General features: G+C 44.2%; 1 protein-coding gene across 3 annotated transcripts in view; it reads left to right on the plus strand.

Annotated features, from left to right (window-relative positions):
• DNM3 (dynamin 3) overlaps positions 1–21,631 on the plus strand; it is a 187,029-nt gene that overhangs the window by 146,965 nt on the left and 18,433 nt on the right. For all 3 annotated transcript variants that reach the window (XM_055724417.1, XM_055724416.1, XM_055724415.1), the window contains exons 17-19: positions 14,058–14,222; positions 18,600–18,826; positions 19,509–19,745. In XM_055724417.1, coding sequence (XP_055580392.1) covers positions 14,058–14,222; positions 18,600–18,826; positions 19,509–19,745 — 629 coding nt within the window. The remainder of the gene's footprint in view (positions 1–14,057; positions 14,223–18,599; positions 18,827–19,508; positions 19,746–21,631) is intronic.

Here is a 21,631-nt window from a genome sequence, read left to right on the forward strand (position 1 = left end):
TGACGGGATATGGGTGTATAGCAATGATACCTTTAGGAAATTCCACGCAATGTCCTTTACTTTTTTGAGGGTTGTGATTTATTCCCTCGCTGCTTCCCTTTGCATCTCCTGTGCTGGTTAGGAAGGAATGGTAGTGATACAGTGAGTTTTGTTTCACCTGAGACAGTCAGTGCAAGAACTGTTGTCTGTGAAAGCTTGGTAGCCAAAATACTTTGCTCTGAGGAACCCGATGGAAATCATCCTGTCAAATAGGGCTGGTGACTCAGGTTTTCCCCCGCTCTGGTCTGGATGACGAGAAACCGCCCAGGACAGCCATGAAGGGCTGGAAGGAAGCAGTAATTCCCGTTCCTGTGACACCGCCTTGTCTCCTTTGACATTATCAGTAAATTGCACCCTGGAATACAGCCTGCAGTCCCAGACCATGGTCTTTCCTCTGTGCCTCCTTTGCTGCTTGCCTGGCTGCTGACGGGTTTTCCTTTTCAGGTCTTTTCATTTTTATACTGGTTCAGTTCCCATTCCTCTTCCAACGCTTCCCAATGTGACTGCATGTTGGGAAGCGTTGGAAGAGGAATGGGAACTGAACCCTCAGGCTAGCTGATCTGTCCCTGTGGGTTTTGCATGAGCCTTCGCTTTCTCCAGCCGTGGTCATTCCTGGCTCATGCGAGCCATGGTTTGCATCGTAGATTATTTTTTTTTTGCCAACAGTCGTTGCCCCTGCACACACACACGGTATCTGTGCGTGGGTGTAAAGAAGTACATGCATTCGTAGGCTTCTGAATTTAAATTGTGCTGCTGTAGGCTGAGGTATGCTTCTGTCTGATTCTAGAGAGTATTAGGCACCGGTAAGAATTGTTTAATGTGCAATATGTAATTATCAATTGAAAAATCTGCACCCTCTCTGATGTCTTGTCAACACTTCATGGCTCAAAATGTGTAGTATCCAGAAAACTGCGGTGTTAACCTTTCCTAGTCCTTGCTGAACGCGTGAAAAATCAGTACTTTCTTGTGTTTGCATGGGATCTTTGTTCGCTGTGATTAATGGGCCACTAACAGTGTCCAATGCAAGTTCAGTGCAATGTACAGTGTCTTTGATGCCAGACATTCTACAGCACTGTGCAGAAACTAAAGCTAATAGTCGTAAGCCTGAGAGGACTGGAATGTTTTCAATTTACTTTTAAACAAATGACTTTATTGTGCCATTCTCACATGGGAGTAAATTCCACAGCCTTAGTGCCACATTAGACAAAACTTTTTTACCTGCTGGTTTCTGTTTATACTTGGAGAAAAGAAATTAACCTCGGAATTAAAAGGAACTGAGGGGAGTAGGACAGGACTATTAAACTGGGTGGGAATTTTGCCAGGGGCTTCAATGGGAGCGGAGCGGGATGCAGAGTACAGGATGTAGCTGGAAGATGATTTGTGGTGCAGAGTGGAGTTCAGGAATTCTGTGTGCCTGAAAAATCACACTCGTGAAGGGCACCTGTAGGAAAAGCTCTAAAAGTGGGTTTGCTACTCCTGAAATGTAAGGAAGTGGATGTTGTAGTCTGAGGAAATGCCGGTGGATGTTGGGAGGAAGATTCCTGGTGCCTGCAGCTGGAGATGGATAAGACCTAATTCCTGAAAGGAACAATTCGGAAGTAGTGGGTGTCTGTAGCCACACAGGAATGACATCTCTTGACCTCAGGGAGGGGAAGTGCCTCTGAATGCACCACGTTGCTATTGTAACAGTAAAGATTTTCAGATTGAGGCAGGGAAGTTTTGAAAGAATTAGTCTAACGCTTATAGGGTGATGCAATACCATGGGTTTGTAAAAATATAGCATACTTGCAACATACCTGTGGAAGGAACAAGGATCCCCATTCAGCATCGCTCTGAGTGGGAGACCCTCTAATGCCAGTAAGTGCATCATAGTCTCCTGGTAGGTGTAATACAGAACCTATTCCAGTAACTCCTTTGGATCGAACCGTGAGTGTACAAACATTAATTACTAACAGAACCAAGAATGCTGGACTATTTTTTTTTAACTGCTCGCTAGGCCTTTTTTGTACTAAAACGTTTTTTATTTCAAGGCTTTTGTTTTGTGCATTTTACCGCTTTATGGTGGTTTTATTGCTTTATAAATCCATAAGTGATCAAGAAAAGGTTTGAGTTTTATTTTGACTCATACTTTTACTTTTTACTTAAAGTTAATGACTTAATATTTTGCCTTTACTTTGGCCATACACACTTTATTAGTACTTCATGTTACACATCACTGCCTGGGAATCCAAATGGAAAAAGTGACAAGTTTAGGTGATGCTTCAGTAAATGCAATTGTAGAAGTTGGACAAATGAATCCACTCACCTGAAAACAGCTTTAGAGCCTTTTGTCTTCCTCTGATGTTTCTAAACACTGCCTGGTCTTTTCTGAAATAGCTCATCTCTGTGCAGTGGCTTCCCATAAAACCATACCTCAGTCACAGAATGTACGACGTCAATGGTGCAGATAGTTTTGTAGTGTCCTCAGAGCCCTAAAGCTGTTGCTGCCACCGTTTTGGCCTCCGGAGGAAGGTACACCTAAAGCTTTTGTAAACTGTCTAAAAGGACAGGGAAAAAGGTCTGAAAACTATTTGCAGTTCAATATAAGGTAGGGAAAGTCCATCCCCTTGGTTTCTCCTCACTCGGTAGCTTTTTTTTCCTTTTTCAAAAAAAAATTGTGTATGTTGATCATTACTGGAAAGAAACCAGTACGTGTCTAGAGGGCAACAGCTTTTCCACAGCCAAGTGCTGCCGAAACTGAGAGCAGAGCGTTCCTCGGCAGCGCTGGGAAGCCCGTCGGGGCAGAGGCAGCGCCAGTTCTCCCCCCAGGTGATGGCTCTAGGTGGTTTGTTTCCATGAGCAGAACAACGGTTTTGTTACAAATGTGGATTTTGGAAAGCTGCGTTTCAGGAGCTGTAGACCCTCTCTCCCTGCGGTGGGGAAGGAGCCGTGCAGGAGAGGGCAGCATCCCTTTGGTCCAGACCAGGCTGGACACTGCTGGGCAGCAGCTCTCTGTCCCAGCCCCGCAGCAAGTGCCCAGCTGCCCGTTTCAAGTGGGGAAACACAACTGAGGGGAGGGGATATTGCCAGGGCCTGAGGCTGGGTTAGCTTTCCAGACTGGGCAGGGTCAAAAGCAATTATGTGCTTTTGCCTAAGACTCCTCGACCTCTGTCTCTAACCCTCTTGCTTCCTGCCCATCTGGAAAGGCAGGGCCCTCACTTGCAAAATGTCTTGGGAAGAGAGAGGAAGAGGGAACAGGCTGCGATGGAAGCATCTCATCCCCTTTGTCTCCCACATGCCTGTCCACGGTAGGGCTATAATCTGTGCGTAAAGGTGGCTCCCTGGGGGGCCCAGTTTGGCAGGCAGACTGGGAGGGAACACGTGGTCTGAAGCCAGAGTGTGTCTCAAATGAAATGGTATTTGAATCTTGCCATGCGGGTCTTAATAATCCATGAGTCTTAATATGGCCACAAGGCTATAAATTCAGGGATTTTGACCTCAAAGTCTTTGAGTGTGTTTAAAAATAGCTCACCCATCCTCATTTTATCACTTCATATACTCTGACACAATTTTGGAACCTGCCTCCATCCCATCTAGCAGGGGAATGCTATAATTAAGAATCAGTTTTTGAAAGGCTGTTCTCTCTCAGCTTAAGGCAGAATAAGGCTTTATGTATTTTGCAGGAGATTATAAACAATTCATCAGCTAAAATTAGCAGTAAAAAGGGAGCCCCAGCTCTTTCCTGTGCTGTGGTTTGTACCACAAAGACTTAGTGTTTTTAAATCATGACAGAGCTCTCTAAAAACCTTGAAAGCATATTATGTATGTGTCACTTTGGCTCAGCTAGGAATAGTCTCACCTCTCAGCCAGAGGGCCATGGGTTCAAGTTCCATGCCCGCCCTTGGATTTAGCTGTCTCACAGTAATTTTATTACAGAAAACATTTGAAAGTAGAACCGTAGGGGAAGAAGAGTGAAACTTTTATATCTGTAACTCCACTGAGAGACGTTCAGTCGGTGGGATGATACCGTTAAACTACCGCTCGTACGACCCGGGTTTGCTCAGCAGGCACAAAGCCTCTAAGAAGAGAGGAGCTAGCTCGAATGGTGTGGCAGGTTTTTTCTCTGTCTAAAACCAGTTCTAATCCCTGGCAGTGTGTGCGTGAGCTCCTGTTCCTTGCCTGGAAGGAGTTTGCGTTTTCATTGTGCTGCCACAGGGACAGGGTTCCTGGGTCGTTTGTTGCTGTGCAAGAGCTGAAGAATGAAAGATATCAAATGAGTTTTGAGACTTTACCTTTTGCTGCTGACCGGTGACGGGGCAGGGAATCAATCCTTTGCACTGAAAACACCATAGGTCATTAAAAAAGTTAACTTGCAAAAATTCCTGGCTGAAGTGTGGGGTTGGGGATGTTTGTGGCAACAATAAAGCTGGGTGACCTTAACTGCTGGGGTAACCTCCGTACTGAGTCTGCGTGCACCCCGGGTAGGGTGCCTGTCGGCGATGTCCTTTAACTGCCCCCAGAGAGGAGCTCAGCGTGACTTAAGGTTTAAACTTTATAGTTCCGTCTTGGTTTGTGCCAACAAGCGTGTGGTCTTATAACATGAAGTGTTTACGTTGTTTGCTTACAGACACGTGTATTAACTTAACAGAATCTCCCTGTCTCTTCAATACAATTTTCTTTTATTTTAGGGAGGGGAAAAACCAAAAAGCTTTCATTTTCTACTGGTTTTGTAGAATACTTAGAAGGGTTTTGGCATAGTTATACAAAATGGAAGCCATGTCATAAAGCAGCATCACATTTCATTTCATTTGGTTCGGAGTTATGAGCAGCATAGTTGCTCACAACTCATTTCTTTCCCTGAAAATAATTTTACCCAATAATTTTCAATTTCTGTTCTTGGGGCATGAATCCAAAATGCTCCTGGATGGGTGATTTTCTTTTGTTTATCAATAGTTGTTATACTTCAGTAAAGCTCTGTGTTTTCAAATTCCTCTTCTGATCTGTTTGGAGTCTTTTCTGCTACAGGAATGTTGCAGCTCAAATTTTTCCTTGCAGAGTTGAAGGAGTTCTTGAATGGGGAGCATGGATGGTGGTGATCATTGACACTTCACTGGGGTACAGATTCCTGCCAGAATTTGTAGACCACTGTCACTGCCTGCCGGAGGCCTTAGGGAAAGCCCATGAAAGTGCACAAGAGCTCTGAGTCTTAGGACCTGAATAATCAACTGAAATGTTTTGACAAGAACTCAAGCCAAGATATGTTTGGCATATGACTAACACCTGGGCAAGGCAAATTAGTCCTCCATAAGATGCTGGTGGTTCTTGTATGTCCACTTGCTAAATTGGATTAAATACATTCCTGTTACTAATGTTTTTTTCAGGTCAGCAATGGCTGCGGGTAGGTGCTACGGAGACTATGAAACGGGGGCAAAAGGTGGGGGGATATTCCATCTTGTCCTGGCAGGAATGTTGGCTCATTTAGTCACATCTGGGATGCGGGTGGGGTGGTCTGGGCCAGACTTGAGTGGGTAATGGTCGGTCAAAAGTGGGGATAAAGGGTGGGCTGGCCAGCTAGCCTGCGGGGGGAGGTGTCCACAAGACAGATTTCTGTACTGAGATGCAGTCCACACTGGGAGAAAAAGATTGAGAATCCTTCCCATAGAGCCTGGCTCAGCAGCGTTGACTGAATGCGAGGCAAAAGGGAGAGGAAACGATGCTGCTTCGGAGCACAGGGTTCCAACTGTGTAAAATCAGTGTGGGTGCTATTAAAATGCCATCTTCTTCTGCCTTCCCCTTTCCTTCCTTCCTCCCTCCCCCTCTGCTGTCAGCCTGGCCGAGGAAAAGTCAAATAACGTACGACTGTGTTCCTTGGCATCACAACTGCAATTTCCCTTTAGGGGCTTCAAACTTGAGAATGGGAGGTTTTAAATCTTGCTGATTCGTGCTGTTCCAGCGAGCATATGTGTGAGGAGAAAGAACAATGCCAGTTCGAAACAGAAATCACAAGTGAGAAATCACTGCTGCTAAATCAGGTGTTGCAGAGGCCAGTGGAAAAATCAGATGCTAAGAAAAGTAGGAAATTACTTTGTTTAGAGCTGGGAAGGTTAATGAGAATGAATTAGAAAGTGCTCTCTGTGTATTCGGCCCCTAAGGATTTGAGCAAAGTTAGAGGGATTTATTTACTGATTATCCAGACTATACAACTGGCAATAAGATTAAGTGAGGAATTTTGGAACATGCTGACATTTCTTATTTGCATCATTTACTGTGGCGATCATTTGTCGGTCCTGCACTGAGTTTGTGGTGAACCAGGGCTTAGTCTGGCCCAGCAGAGACGGATCTGGTACTTCTCATGGCTCGAGGGATGTGGGGGTGAAAACAGTTTAACGTCCTCTTATGCGTCTCGGAGAGGAAACATCAAGTTTGTCTGGGTGCTTATCAGAGGAGAATTTCAGAATATTTTCCTAGACGTCATTAATTATGGAAAAGAGTGCAGTTATAGGTGACACATTGCATTAGATCAACTAAAAATAAAAGACAGGGCTGTAATTTACAGCGCCCCAGCACTGGACGCTGTACAGAGCTCCCCCACTGCGCAGCCGCCTCCGCGCCAGTTCCTCCCCACAGGCACACGTGCACACACTGCCCTGCTCCTCCCATACTCACAGCTCCTTGAACCAGGCTGGTAAGTACTCAGAAGTTACCATCTCAGCTGGAAGAGGTGAAGGGGGACCATGGCATAGGAGGAGTTCAGTACAGGATCTAGAAAAAACAGAATTGCAATTTTTATTCTTTCTCCTGGGTGCCTACCTCTAAAATGATCAGGTTCTGTGAAAAATGTGTAACTCCTATCACACACATAGACATGTAAAAAAACATAAGGTGTTTTCTGAGATTTGCCTTCACCAGGCCACTGCCCGTGCACTCAGCACTTCCTTGCCCCATTTTAATGTCATAAAATAGGACAATTCCGTGTCCCTAAAGGGATCCTTCAGCCAAGCCTTGTGCACTGTTGCCGGAATAAGGACAATTTTTTTAATGACCCTCTCCTGCGTGGTTACTGCTAAGTAAAAGTCTTCACTAGTGATCAGTTCTGCCAACAATTCTTCAAAAAATGGTTTCGGTAAGAAAGTGAATAACAGAGATGAAAGACAAGGTGTTACTTCAGTGTGCGATGACTCTTTAATACTTCTCTGATCAGCATCGTGGACGACTAATTCTCCTGCTTTCCAGTTTCATTGTCTTTGGTAGAAGCTCCAAACCTTCTTCTTGTTTTCCTTTGGGGAGCTGCATACCGCAGGCCGTAGCTTTAATCCTTGGCCGTCGGGTCGATGCCTCCACCCACCCATTACCTCCTCTCACAGCAAATGAGCCTGTTCCCTTCGCCGTTAATGCCCACTGCTGGCTCAGGCTGTTGTCTCTCGGAACGTGTTTCATGCATTTCGTAATAAACGCACAAGAAGTTCTGACCTGAACATCATCAGGGCTAATCCTCACGCTTTGAATCTTCACCATCATGACTTGGATTCCAGGGTAACTCACCACTATTTGAGGCTTCCCAATATCCATTGACCTCCTCTTATGCTGCAATAATGGCAAATATCACGCCAATAGTATGTCATATCCTAGATTATTTTTTTTTCTAATGTGCTCTTATAAGTATGGGGCACTTCACGTGTTGTTATGACAAGGAAATTCTTTGACTGAAAAGTTTGCAAATTCCAAAGTAGTATTTGTTTTATAAACAAAGGTGCTGTTTTCCTTATGCCAGCCTCTTTCTGCTTTTGCTTGTCCAGCAGTCTGTTCTGAAAGGCATGGAGCAGCTGTTGGCCCTGAATCAAAACGTGCAGCGCAGGGAGGGTTATGTAAAAGTCCTTTGTGTGAGAGATGTACATGGCAGCACATGGTGAAATTGGAGTACAGATTCTTTGAGGGGAGATGGCTATTCACAGCAGTGTTTTATTTTTTACTTAATTTTTGCATAGAACAAAAAGAAAAGTAGAAGATACTGTCTTTTTATTATTATTATTTTCAGAAATGCCTTTTCTTGTTGCAGTTTTCTGCAAATTTTTCATAATTTCAGGCTGCTTTGCACCTAGCATCACCCACTGGATGGGAGGGCTGCAAGGGGTTGTCTGGTCCTTTCCCCTGCCTCAAGACAGGTTCTCTGTACATAGCCATTTCTGAGGGATGTTGGTCTAATCTCTGGAGGCGATTCTGCACCTTTCCTAGTTCATCTATTTCTGTGCTTCACTGTTCTTGCCTTATGGCACTTCCCAGATATTCGTTTGACATCTTTTCTTAGCTGCAAAGACACTCATCTCTCCCCTGTCACAGGTGGTTTCTTTTGAACTCATCAGTCCCGACTGATCTTAGCTTTTCCTTTCAGATAATATTTTACAGAGCCCTGAACATCATCTGCAACTGTTTCCTCTGAACACTCTCAAAATGTGCCACAAATCTCTGGTAGTGTGATAACCAGAACTGGGTGCACGGTTCTTGTACTGGTTTCCTACTGGCAAGGTGTTGTTGGCTCATACTGTGTTTGTAGGCACTGCAGGCAAGTTCCTGTTCTGCCAAACCGCTCCTTCGGTGGCCGTGCTCATGCTGTACCTTTATAACTGATTTATTCCTGCCTGAGTCAAATATTTTATATTCATAATGAATTTCATCTAGATTTTTAAACAGTTTTTCCAGATTATTGTGAATGCTGGTCCTGTCATCTAATGTAGTCACATCCCCTTCCAGTTTCTCCTCATCTGTAAATGTAATAATCGCAGGCTGTAATCCACCATCCTGAGCATTAAGGCGCTAATAAACACGTTAAAAAATACAGCCCATATGAAAGTCCCCTTGATAAGAGTTTTCCAGTTGGACAGTGAGCCATGGACAGCTTTTCTATGGAAATGAGGATCCAACCAGTGACGGCAGGGAGGGCACACTTCCCTTAATGACAATGTCACTTGAGATTGTGTCACAAAGCTTTACTGAAGTCTGGAATATGTGGCTTCTAATGTTAATACCTTACCCGTAAGATCGGAATCCCTGCTCTGAAAGAAGGTTGCATTGATTTGGCTTGATTAGTTGTCAACCTTTTAAGAACCGTAAGACAAAAGTAACTCCCAATGTGTTGGAGCTCTGGTAATGCATCGTGCCTTGCAGTTGCATAGTTCCAAACCAGCTCCTTGATTGAAGAAGACAGCAAGAGCCTGACATGGATTTTGAACGTTTGGGCTCATTAAAGCTGTGTAAATATCTGGGGAGCAGTGTGTGGATTCTGTAGACTGTTTTAGCTAATGGTTTGTACCGTCCCGTGTCCGTAACCACAGAGAAAAATCTGAGCAGGCAATTGTTTAAGCTAATCCAGAGTTAAATACTTTTGCATTCATTTGAGCGAGGCTGTGTCTTTCTTCCAGGTTGTTACGAAGCGAGAGGGATCGCGTAGGGGAAAGCCAGGTCACAGCCTCTGCTTAGAGCGGTTCGAGGCTGCTGCTGCAAGCGTAGTAGCTGCAAGGGGCAGCCTGTGGGTGGCTCGGGAAAGGCAACAGCAGTACAAAGTCAGGAGATGCTGAAAGCATGGAAGAGAGTGGCAAAGTCATCCTCTGTGAGGGAAAAGGACAGCTTCCAAGCTACCCGGGAAATGTTCTTTTTCTGCTGCTTGCTTTGTTGTAAATACACAAAAGTAATGTATTGTCATTTACTTGTGGTTCCTTTCCAGTAAGAAAACCTCGCTGTGTGAAGCCATCGCGTGGTTTCAGCAGTCCTCTGGCAACAGGCACGCTGTGTATGGCTGAGAGTGTCTTAGCAAAATTACATATCCCACATCAAACTGCAGGGAAGAGGGAATATCAAGAACAAGATTTAGGGAAAAGCAGGGGGGTTCAGGACAACCACAATGTGCTGAGCATTGGTGCATCAGAGAAAAGCCTGACTTGGACAGGAAGGAATAAAATAGATTATATCTTCAGCAGCTGTGAATTAAAATGTAAACATGATCTGGAGGGAATAATTAATTTTCAGGTGGTGGTGGCTGTTATGAGCTCACATCTGTAAATTAAAGATCCGTAAGCAGCTTTTAAATGATTTGTTTCTTTCTGCAGCCATGGACTGACTTCTTAGCACATAGAGTATCGCTTCACTGCTGCTTTGACTTTTACCCTTTCGTCAGTCACCTTCCAGCTTGCTTCCTCCCAGTCATTTTTTAACAGAATGCCTTTTTGATTACCGAAAATTGGTTGATACACTGCTTTAATGAAAATGCTAGACAAATGCTCCTTCTTGGAACTGACATCAGGAATGTTATACAAGACATTCTTAAATATGCTGGCAGCTGCCCTGAATGTAATGAAATCATGGAAATTAGAAGTATTGCGCTCTCTGTGTGGCCGGCTCAGAACTGTTTTCAGTATGTTACCCAGTGTTGCTGTGAATTTCAAAAGGAACCACTTTTCCTTATTTTTTTTATTGGACACTCTTCAACATGCTTATAGTTCCCACAATCAGGAAAATTATTACCCTGATATTTGGAGGTAATATTCCTTTTTTTTTCTTCTTTTTTTTTTTTTTTTTTTTTTTCCTGGATTGCACACAATTCCTCGTGCCTCCCTCCGTTTGTACTACACTAAATCCATCCTGTAGCAGCAGAGGGTTTACAGTCTTCAGAAGACCAATAACTTTTCCGGTAGAAATGCATGCGTAGGGTGAAATCGTGTTCCCACTGCAGCCAGCAGTAAAATTCCCACAAACTTAAGTGGTTTGGATTTGGCATGCAGTTCTTTAGTCTTCCCTTGTCTGACACTTTAGTTAATCCTTAATACATTTGTGTGCGGAAGGTACCGAAAGGCAGGGAAGGCAGAAGGGGAGCGATGATGCATACTCGGTGTTTCGCTAGCACCTTCCCACGCAGGGATCACAAAGCAGCTTACCAAGGACAGGCGAGACCCCTGCAGAGCGCAAGAAATGGGTATTATTTGCATTCTTCTAAAGCACAGAGAAAGTAGAAGGGAAGGACCTGACCTCTGTGGCCATGTGTATGTGTGTATAAACGGAAGGAACATCCCCGCTTCCGTGTTACCTTCCTATCATCCCTGGTTTTTTCACTTATTGCTTTTCTGTAGCTTTAGTGTATTTTCATCAGATATTCTGAATTTGAGTTTTCCAAGAGGAATCTGATTTTCTTTACCTGGTTTTTAGTGCTCTAGGTTCTTCCATAGTTTCTTTGTTGGGGGCTTACGAAAGTCCCTCAAGTAGCTGCAGTTGTGTGTGTTTGAAGTAATAATATTCCGTCCCTGTCAACAATTAATAGCAGTATTAAGCAAGAGCCAACTGAACGAATACTTAGCCCAGTTCATGTGCTGTCACTTAACACTTGCTATTGGAAGTAGCAAGCTCTGGCTGGAGGATGAGGAGCCCTGGAAGGGGACTGTGGCTGCCTTGGCTGTTGGGAAAGGAGGTGCAGAAACCTGTTTCCACTTTCTTCGTTCTCCTTTTCTGTTCAGCATGGACGTTCTGTTCGACAGCGGTCGGAGAGGGGTTTCTTACGTGTTCTGCTTTGGGTTTGTTCATTGCAACAGACTCGCCAGAGCCTTTCTAGAGCGCTGGGTGGCAGGGACTCAGGCTGGGGGCTGGCTGGCGTCCAAGCTGGAGCCACCGTGGTGCTCGGTGAGCAAACCAGCCGTTCTGCCGGCATGACACGGGGCTGGAATAGGGTCTGAGTAACCTCTGCCTTGCTGCGATGCCCGGCTTTCCCAGGCAGCCCTACTTTCAGGTGCTGCTCTCAGATGCCCATGGCAAAGGGGGCTTACAGAGGAAAGCCTGATGGCGCTTGTAGGTGCTGGAGGGCACGGAGATCTGTTAGGAGCAGATTGCCATGTGCATGATGCGATGCAAACAAGATGGTTTCTGGCATGAAAAGCCTTCAGTTGAGACATCAGATCATTAAGAATACTATGGCCAGAAGCTTTCATAATAAATTACTGTAAACTCATGAAAGATTGATCTTTTTTGATTTCAGAGAAAATAAATCAACAGTATGAAGTCAGCTCTGTTACAATTTCAAACAAGAGACTATTACCCTTTGCCTTAAAGATCAGAGACAAATTACTATTTTTACTTTACATTCTCCTGATGAGGATAATGATAAACATCTGTCACTTTGCTGCTTAGCCAGCTAAGAATCTTACTGCCATCTGTAATTTAAATGGGGGGGGGGGGGGGGGGAGAGAGAGAGAGAAAAAAAAATAAATAACATTGACAAACTGCACTTTATATAGACAGCAAAGAAGGAAAGGAAGAGAATAGAAGTCAAAAGCAAGGGGAGCTGCAAAGGGAGCATTTTTTTGGTTTGCAGTTACTTGGCTAAAATCTGTGGATATATGCTAGATGTATGATTTTCCATTTATTTGCTGTTTCACAGGGAAAATTACAGTTAGTTTCTTTTCAGACATGGAGGCTAAGGAAAATAATCTGCGTGCTGTGACTTTTTGGCATGCGCAGTTTATGAGCAAAATGATTAAGGTTTATAGGGTAGTGTGTCTACTGGTGTTACAGAATTGAAAACACTATTTTCATCAAGACTTCTTTCAGTATCCTCCACAGTCCCAAGGTTTTTAGGAAGCACTGCAAATTATTTTTACAGATTAGCTGTTTTTTCAGTAATTTGTCTGTGATGAAAAACCATCTGAACTTTTGAAACTTCTGTTACAAACGCCTAGGTTTTTTTTGTAAATGCTATATGGGAACTTATTTCTTAACAAATCACAACCATCGCCATTTCATTTAGGCTGGGCTGACCATGCCGTAGTTTACGAGGCGTAAATCCGAAGCAGTCTACCTGCCAATGCTGCATGGGCAGAAGCCCACCTTGGGAGATGGAATTCAGATCTCTTTCTGGCCCAGCACGGATGCATTCCACGCAGGGAGAAGCCTCTTTGGTGACATGTTTGCATATCTAGCTCTCACGGTCTTTCATTAATGGGTTAGCTACTAATTTCAACTGCTCCGGGAATCGTAAAGCACTAGTGATGTGCAAATTTTAGCTAAACACTGTGCTGTGCATGGAGTGTGTTATGCTTCTAGGTACCAACAGAACAGGTTTAGATTTTGTAGCTCATGCTAATACGGCTTTGGTGGTCATTTTCAAGGAGAAATATTGTATGCTGCAGTCTGGGGAAAGGACTTTGTACTTCCCAGGTTGAAATTCCGTTCTTCTGGCATCTTTGAGCCTCAGCAAGCACTTTGATTTTCACCAAAAGTCTACTATTCTTTTTTTAGGTTTTCTTATATTTATACAGGCCAAACCGAAGCAAAGTACATACCTTTTAGCTTCCAGTTAAAGTTCCTGGTATTTTTTTTAATTAGGTCAGCTGTTTACATACAAGGAAGGTTTTTTTCTGTGCAATGAAAAAGAGACCTCTAATATATAATCCAGCCTATGTTATGTTGAGCCTTAAGCACTGGAACCAATGATGCTTCTGCTGTTATCCTTCATAAATCCGTTGTTTATATAGGTGCTATTCACATCTAAGAAGTTGGAGGCTGAACTGTAGGATTTGTTGCAACTGAGTCAGCCTTAAATAAAAAGGAAATTTTTTACATGTAGGAGGGTAAAATTAAAAATCCAGACTCGTGGTGCTGCTTTCTCACTTGGGTCAACCTGGCTGAATCAGAAGGGTAAGAGATTTGATAATAAGTACTGCAGTAAGTGATCGGAGATAATTTCTTGGGGTTTCGTTTACTACCACACATCTCTGTCTGAAAAGTTTCTTTAATTTAAAATTACAGACTTCTGTGGAAATATATAACGGACTTTGTGAGAACGGTCTTGCAACTCGTACTGCATTAACCTTAAAAGGTCCAAATTTCATGACACTAAGCACCGATGTTGAACAGGCCAGTAGTTCATATTTTAACCTCCAGACATTCTTTGTATGAGTTACATTGCTGGATTACTACAGTTTAAGTCCAAGGGTTTTCCCCACTGTAATTCGAGTTTACTGCAGCCTGAAAGACTGACTTTTCTTGTTTTTTCTTCTGTGTAGACTGAAAACGATGAGAATGGCCAAGCAGACAACTTTTCAATGGACCCCCAGCTGGAAAGACAGGTGGAGACAATTCGAAATCTTGTGGACTCCTACATGTCTATTATCAACAAGTGTATCCGAGATTTGATACCAAAAACAATCATGCATCTGATGATCAATAATGTAAGTAGCAGCCAGGGTTCTGAATTATTTTAATGTGTCTGTCAAATCTCTTACCCTCAAACACACTTCTTGAATATAAGAACAGCAGCACGTACTGAAGAGAAGAACACGCTCCCATACATGGCACGCTCTTAGACAAAATATTCCAATCTTCCATAGTAGTAGGAGGTTCTGCAACCTTCTCAAAGGCTGGCATACTGACTTAAGTGCTTATTCCAAAATGCTAAAGATTGAATTAATTTACATCTTAATCAGAGTGATTTAATGGTAAACCTTTTTATTTATTTCCTGCCCCCCACCCTTACTTTTGGTATAACAGGAGAAGGGAGGTGGGGGCTCCATCTAGCCAGTTTGTGAGGGCAGCAGAGCAAAGTTGTGCTTCATTCATTTTTCAATCTGTAGCCCTCTGTCATGGTTTCTTAAAGCAGTTCTTATTTTATTCGGGTTTCTCTCTATTTGCAGGTTAACATTTTCAAGGAATAAATCTAGGAGCCTTGGATACTGTTGTTTAGATAAGCAGATGTGGTTAGTTGATTTCATGTGTGTGTGTCTTTGATCTGAAGATTATTTGGTTAAAGAAATGGCTTTGAGATACCATTGTTTTTCCACTGCGCTAGGACCTCAGGCTTTGCTTCCTGGCAGAGTTCTGAACGTGCCTGGTTGAAAACTGAGCTTAAATATTAGTGCCACTGCTGCCACGTAAATTAATAACGGAGAGCACAGCTCCCGTTGGTTATGGGCAGCAGCACCTTTTCTGTGAGGGCATCAAACTAACTAGTCTTTCCAAATACGATTGCTATAAGGCAAATCCAGTTAGAAGGTAGCATTCACTTTTGACTCAGAGCCACCTCTAGCCTTTGTCTGGTGGATTTCATTAGCCTTGGAGAGTTGTGTTGCACTTACGAGTTAGGTGGTCAGACGGGAAACCTCAATGCAATTCCTGGTACCTATAATACCAGCAGAATTTCTGCATCAGGGCAAGAGATATCGCGTTAACTTTAGGTTTAGGGGAGTCAGGCTCCAAATGATGCTGTAGCCTTGGGTGAGATTTTACAAAAGAGCATGGGATCAATGCAACTGCCCTTTTTTTCCTGAAATAAGCCACGCTCTAGACTTTACAGGGTGGGCATGTCCTCTGCTCTTCCCACATCACAGCTAGCAACTTGCTGCCTTGACTTTTGAAACGGCTGGGGTTTAGCTCTCTTTTCATGTATGGCAGCTTGGTGAGCAGTACCTTTTGAAAGTTTACATTAAACTTCTGCCACTCACCTCCTCATATGGAATAGTTTAAGGGTCTCTGAAGTGTGTGCTTTACTCAGAAGCAGAATACTATATGATTTTGTACTTTCAATCCCATCGACCGTTAGTTACATTGGTAAGGTCTGCCGTGCTGGCTGACCATGGCACACAGAACAGACACACTGAAAACATCATCTGCCTTTCAGGTGACCTCCTAGCCCATAGCCGTGCTTGGGCTTGCAAGTGAGCCAAGACCTACACCTCGATCCTAGAATGTAAATTTGTGGTAAAGAATCAAAATACCTTAAAGGACCGTGAAGACTGAGCCTAGAAGCATTAATGCACTTGTTTCCATGCAGCACAGGCAGTAAGTTGCCACAGTAAGAACAACAGCTAAAATACCAATATATTTTTAAAACGGCGCTATTGAAAAGAGAGAGAAATGCTTAAATGGAGACTGCTGAGCCATGCCAAAAGGTTGTGCAGAGGCCTGGAAAGTGGTGGAGCCGTGAGGGACGATGAGTTCTGTTCAGTTGTGTGTCTGTGTTCCTTGGAGCCCTCAGAGGTCCAACCCATCCACCAGGAGTTCAGGGAAAGCACCCCCTCTCCGCCTTAATGAGTATATTCTGTACTTTCTGCTGCACCATCACGTGGCCTCCAAAACTCTGGAAACAAATGGATCTCAAGGAGTTTGTTTCCATGACAATTGTGACCTCCCAAGTCCTAGAACTTCTTTTCCACTTTGTGGGCCTGTAAGTGAGCACTTACAATTCGAGGGAAGTATTGGATTCAAACTCAGTGTATAAGGAATAATTAGATGCTGTCCCTGAGCACATTCTGAGGCCTAAGCCTGGATCATTGCATTCCAGATGCGTCCCTCATTCCTCCCTCAGGGTGGATGCTGATTACCTTAAAAGAAAATACATTTACCACACAGAACTGCATTGAATTACCATTAGCAACTCAAACATGCACAAACAAAACACGCACTTCAGAATTTGTATTTCCTCGTGCCGGGCTGTCGCAGATTATACACGAGGGGTGGTCTTACGGTAGACAGCGTATCCTCTGTAAGCAGTGCTGATACTAGGCTCAGCTGAGCAGAAAAACTCCAAAGCAGTTGTTCGTAGCAAACAGCATTAAGGAATGGTTTGTGTGTGCATTGGAGGCCATGCTGGCTGTCGTGGGCTGCCCGCTGATGGGTGGGCTCGCAAGCCCATCGTACCCCACTTTGGAGTGACGGGGCAGGCGTTGTGGCGTTGGCATTTTGGATGCTTGCCGTGGCTCAGCTTTGACTGCAGGTCTGATGTCTGTGAAGGAAAATGTTTTCAAACATTCCTGGGAGTCTTTCTGTTTTCTAGAAAGGAGCAAAGGTGTGAGTGTCACTTTCCCTTTCTTTTCCAAGCTGGAGAAAGTGGCTGTTATGGAAGGTCTTCCTCTGTCTAGTATGGTGTGCCCGATGGCAGGAGGTTGATCCAAAAACCGTCCTTCCCTTCCAGAAGGGTTCAGGGAGTTACTCGAGTCTCCTGCTAGTGGCAAACAGGGATCTCTCATGATAATTGTCACAGGCTGATTTTTTTCAAACAGATATTTGTGGTTTAACAATGCTTTTACAATCAGCTCTGGCCTTAATCTAATTTTAGGACGACTTCTTCTTCTTTTTTTGAAGTGATGCCATTAAAACATTCATTTCATTGAGTAGAATGTGATGCTGTTTAACTGTGATATCTGTTTTTAATGTGGAGTTTTTGGCAGTCATGGGGAAAGTAGTGTACTCTGGCTCTTGATCAGTACCATCTACTGGAAAACAGCATGAGACTCATGGAAAATTTTTGCAGGCTTTGCTAAGAATTTGTGCATCTCCTGTCATACGTGAATGGGAAATGACAGCCAAGCCCAGGCAATATGGTTTTGTTTCCCTGCAAGGTCTGTCCTGGGTGCCTTGTCTCATTGCTAGGTGACCATAAAGGGTCCCATGCCTGTGCAGTTTGCTTGCTCTTACTGACCTTGTCTGAACACAAACATCGCTTTAGCCTACCTGTCAGGATTTAAATCAACGTTACTAAACCAGCACAAGCCCCTGGGCAAAGGGAGCTCAGGTTTGTGTAATCAGAATCTCGGGAATGTATCGCCGTCAGTATCTCCAGCTCAAAAAAGCTTTGTAGAGCAAAAAGCCAGATGAGAGGGAGATCAGAACAGCAACGAAAGTCTCAGCTGCAAGGATTTAGTAGGTCAGCAGTTGGTCTGTTTACCACAGTCTTGTTTAATCAGAGTACCTGTGGCTTTTTCTCTCTGTTAATGTGGCTCAGGTTTCCATCACCAGGGCTGGCGTAGCTGGAAATCAATGCAGTATATTAGATTGCTTGGAGACTTCTTTCTAATGCATGTGGATGGGGTATTTAGAATCTGAGAAAATTGTTGAAGATGAAAAACACCATCTACAGTACGGTAAAGGGTTGCTAAGGAAATAATTGACAGAGATGTTATAAAACCTGAAAATTCCAGTTCCCAGGGGAACTTAGTGTCTGATGGTATGGCTCATGGCTGCCATTTACCTCTCCATCAGCCGTTTAGAATGGGACCAAAATTCCAGCTGGCTCCTGGGAGCTGTTGGGAAGCCTGTTTGAAATCAGCTGTAAACGTAGGTGTCACCTCAGAGACGTAGCCCAGAGTTATCCAACCTTACCCAGTGTTTCAAAGCCAGACCACAAAAAGGCCACAGTGGAGCGACCACACAAACCCATCTCAGCCTGGCATGTGAATCCTTGTCTTGGAACATGGCTTCGTAATCGTGTGAAGCCCATCTGTGTGCGGGCAGCTACCAAAAGGTCCAGCCTGTCCTTTTCCAGCCGCTCTGCCCAGCCGCATGTGCCAGCCTTTCCTTGGGCCGCACAGCTAGACCTCAGGCTGCTGCACCGTCAGCCCAGGGGTCAGCACTTTGTAGTCCCTGATCTGACCGAACACAAACTGCGTGACCGGCAGAACTGATGTAAGGTGGCAGGAGAAACTGATGAAATCGAGCTATCTCCTGGTTCCATGGATCTTATGCTGTATTTGTTCAGTAGTGCATTTTCAGTAGGGGTTTTTGTTTATTTGTTTGGTGTGTGGTGTGTTTGGTTTTTTTGTCTGATGAAACAGGTAAAAGAATTTATCAACGCAGAGCTCCTGGCTCACTTGTACTCTTCCGAGGACCAAAATACTCTGATGGAGGAGTCAGCTGAACAGGCGCAGAGGCGAGATGAAATGCTCCGCATGTACCAAGCCCTAAAGGAAGCCCTAGCGATCATCGGCGACATTAGCACCAGCACCGTCTCAACCCCCGCACCCCCGCCTGTAGATGACTCTTGGCTTCAGCATGCCCGCAGGTAAGGATCCTCAAATCCATATTGCAACGAAATTTAGGATGGGCAGACATTGCCAGCATATTGCAGCAAAATTTAGGACAGACAGACATTGCCAGCATCACTGGCTCCCCCCGCCTGTCTTTTTGGGCAGATGCTCCTCCAGGTCTTTAATGACATTCGTAAAGGAAATCAAAACATTTTCCCACACATGCATGTTCTGTGGATACGTATGTGAGCACCATGCGGAGTATTTGCCTTGTAGAAGACCATCCAGTGGATTTACCGCTTGCCTGATGCTTCAGATGGCAGCTGCTTCTGTTGCCCCAATTACGCACCCACAAAGCCTCTTCTGGCAAGCTGTTATAGTAATGCAGTATCTCGGGCTCCGTGTCCTAGAAAATCCACTTAACAGAACGTTATTAGAACTCTAATATTAAAATCCATCATGTTTACCTTTTTGCTTGTATGTTTATTTCTGACTATTGCAAAGCATGCTGTCTGTGGGAAACGGGTGACATTTAAATGTGTGTGACACTCTGGCACTGACAGCAAAGGGAAATGCCGAGAAAAAACAATTGTCATAGGCATAACAAAGGTTTTTAATTTTGTTTAAAAAATAATTTATTTTAAATAAAAAAAAAACCAACCCCAAAACCACAAAACCCACCTTACTGAACTTCTTAAATCTCTGATACTTCACTAGGTCACCCCCTCCGAGTCCGTCAGCGCAGAGGAGACCTACATTAAACAACCCCCCGACCAGACCTTTATCTGGCCGAGGACCCGCTCCTGCAATCCCATCTCCAGGCCCTCAGTCGGGGGCTCCCCCGGTCCCGTTCCGCCCAGGACCACTGCCGCCCTTTCCCAGTGGTGGTGAAGCCCTTGGGGGACCCCCCCAGGTTCCCTCCCGGCCGACCCGGGCTCCTCCCAGTGTCCCAAGGTAAGGTGTCTCATCTTCCTGGTGCCGGGCATGGTTCTCTCCCTCGAGCATAACGGACACATTCTGCATGGTGTTGGAAGGCCAGGCGCTGTTGATGAGGATGTCTTGTAACAAAGCAAAGCCGGGCATCCCCTGCAGAGGGTCAGAGGCATTTTAAGGAACCATTTTTTAGCACAAATATGACTTTTTGAAAAGATAAGTTTTTTCCTGGGGGGAAAAAAAAAATAATTCTGGTCAGTCTGAAGACACTAGATTTTTTTACATTAAGAACCCCTGTTCTGCTTGTGTGCTGAAGTCACCTGTCTCCTGTCAGAAGATGGGCAGGGGCACACCGACTCACTTCTGAGTCCTCACCAGAAGTTATGGCTTTTCTGGGAGAGAACAAGAGCGATCCTTGTAGAACCAGTGGAGCAAACTGATAGGAGTCTGGTTCTTATTCCACAAGGCAAGTAATTTACAGCCAGTTGAAAATAGTCCATAGTTGGCTAACAGTGTAGATCATATAGTACAAAACAATTAGTTAAGGAACAGGATTTTCATTGCCACGTTGTTTCCCTTCCTTCCCAGGGCTTTCCATTTATCAGTACTTTCTAAAGTAGCTTTCCATATTTAATAATTCTGTGTGGCATTAACTGCTTTTTTTGTAAGTTATATGAATGAGATGTCCTAAATATGTATTTTCACAATGACATAATACACATAACCACTGATAGATATATTTAGATACATATATATGAAAGCCTCTTTTTCTGAGGTCTTCGATAACTTCCTAAATTCTGAGAGGCATGGGCTGATTAGGCAATATTGGAGCAAAGAGGTTTCTCCATTTTTAATAAATTAACTGTTACATTCAAATTAGTCACAGTCTGCAAAAAAAAAACTCAACAAAAAACCAGTTAATTAGAAACGAAAAGCAAATGTGCACATTTTCAATTTTACATACAGTAATCGAGAAGAGAATTTTTGGAGAAAACCTGTCTTTTAAATAGATCTGTTGTAGTTGTCAGTAACTTCAGTTTGAGGCTCAGCGTTTCTAACGCACTGACCCTTTATAGTAAGAAGAATAAATAAATGAGGCCTATCAAAGGAATGAAGTATTTTTATATATTTGGTGTGAAAAGGGCATTATCACATCAGTGCCCAACCACACAATGCTCTCGTTCACCTTCATGGCTGTCCCGTAGCTTGCCATGTGGGGGGGAAACCCAGCATTGCCTTTCTGGGTAGCAGGCTTGGTGCTAAGGGCGGGGGTCCTAGCAGCATCCCCTCACTGGGAGAGCCCAGCACTGAGCTGAAGGGCACTGGACCCAGTGTGTCCCCTGTGCCATCAGGGGATAAATCACATACTACATGCAGAAATGAGGTCCAGCGTTTTGTCAGTTGTACTGCTGGAGAGAACCATAGCTCCCTGGCGTCTCGGCTTGCCATGAGCATGTCCCCTCCATCTGTCCTGTCTGGCTGTGACTGTGCATGAGCGCTGCTGTCCTGGGATGGCTTGCCCAGAGCGTGGCTGACGATAATCTTTTTGATGCTGAAGTAAGTGGTAGGTGGGATAGAGACCAGAAAGGAGTTTTCTAACACAAAAAAGACACTTGGGGAAGCAGCCGGTGAGCAGCTCGGTTTGGGACTGCCACTGGTGGCAGGCAAAGCGGTGGCTGATAAAAGGAGGTCAGTGGTTTTAAAATGCTGTAGCTGGGTATATAATTGAACGTATGAGTGCCTGACATTTTTGTGGAAAAAATATCTGCAATACACATCTTCTGGACTGGATCCTAGTTATCTTTTTTTTAGAGCTATGAAAGCCTCAGACATTAAAAAAAAAAAAAAATCTCAGCTGCTTAAGAATGAAGGAAGGGTTTGCCGTTTTGCTGAAACTTCAGGTTTCT

Source organism: Falco cherrug, chromosome 12 (genome assembly GCF_023634085.1).
Source record: "Falco cherrug isolate bFalChe1 chromosome 12, bFalChe1.pri, whole genome shotgun sequence".
In the NCBI taxonomy this organism is placed as follows: Eukaryota; Metazoa; Chordata; class Aves; order Falconiformes; family Falconidae; genus Falco; species Falco cherrug.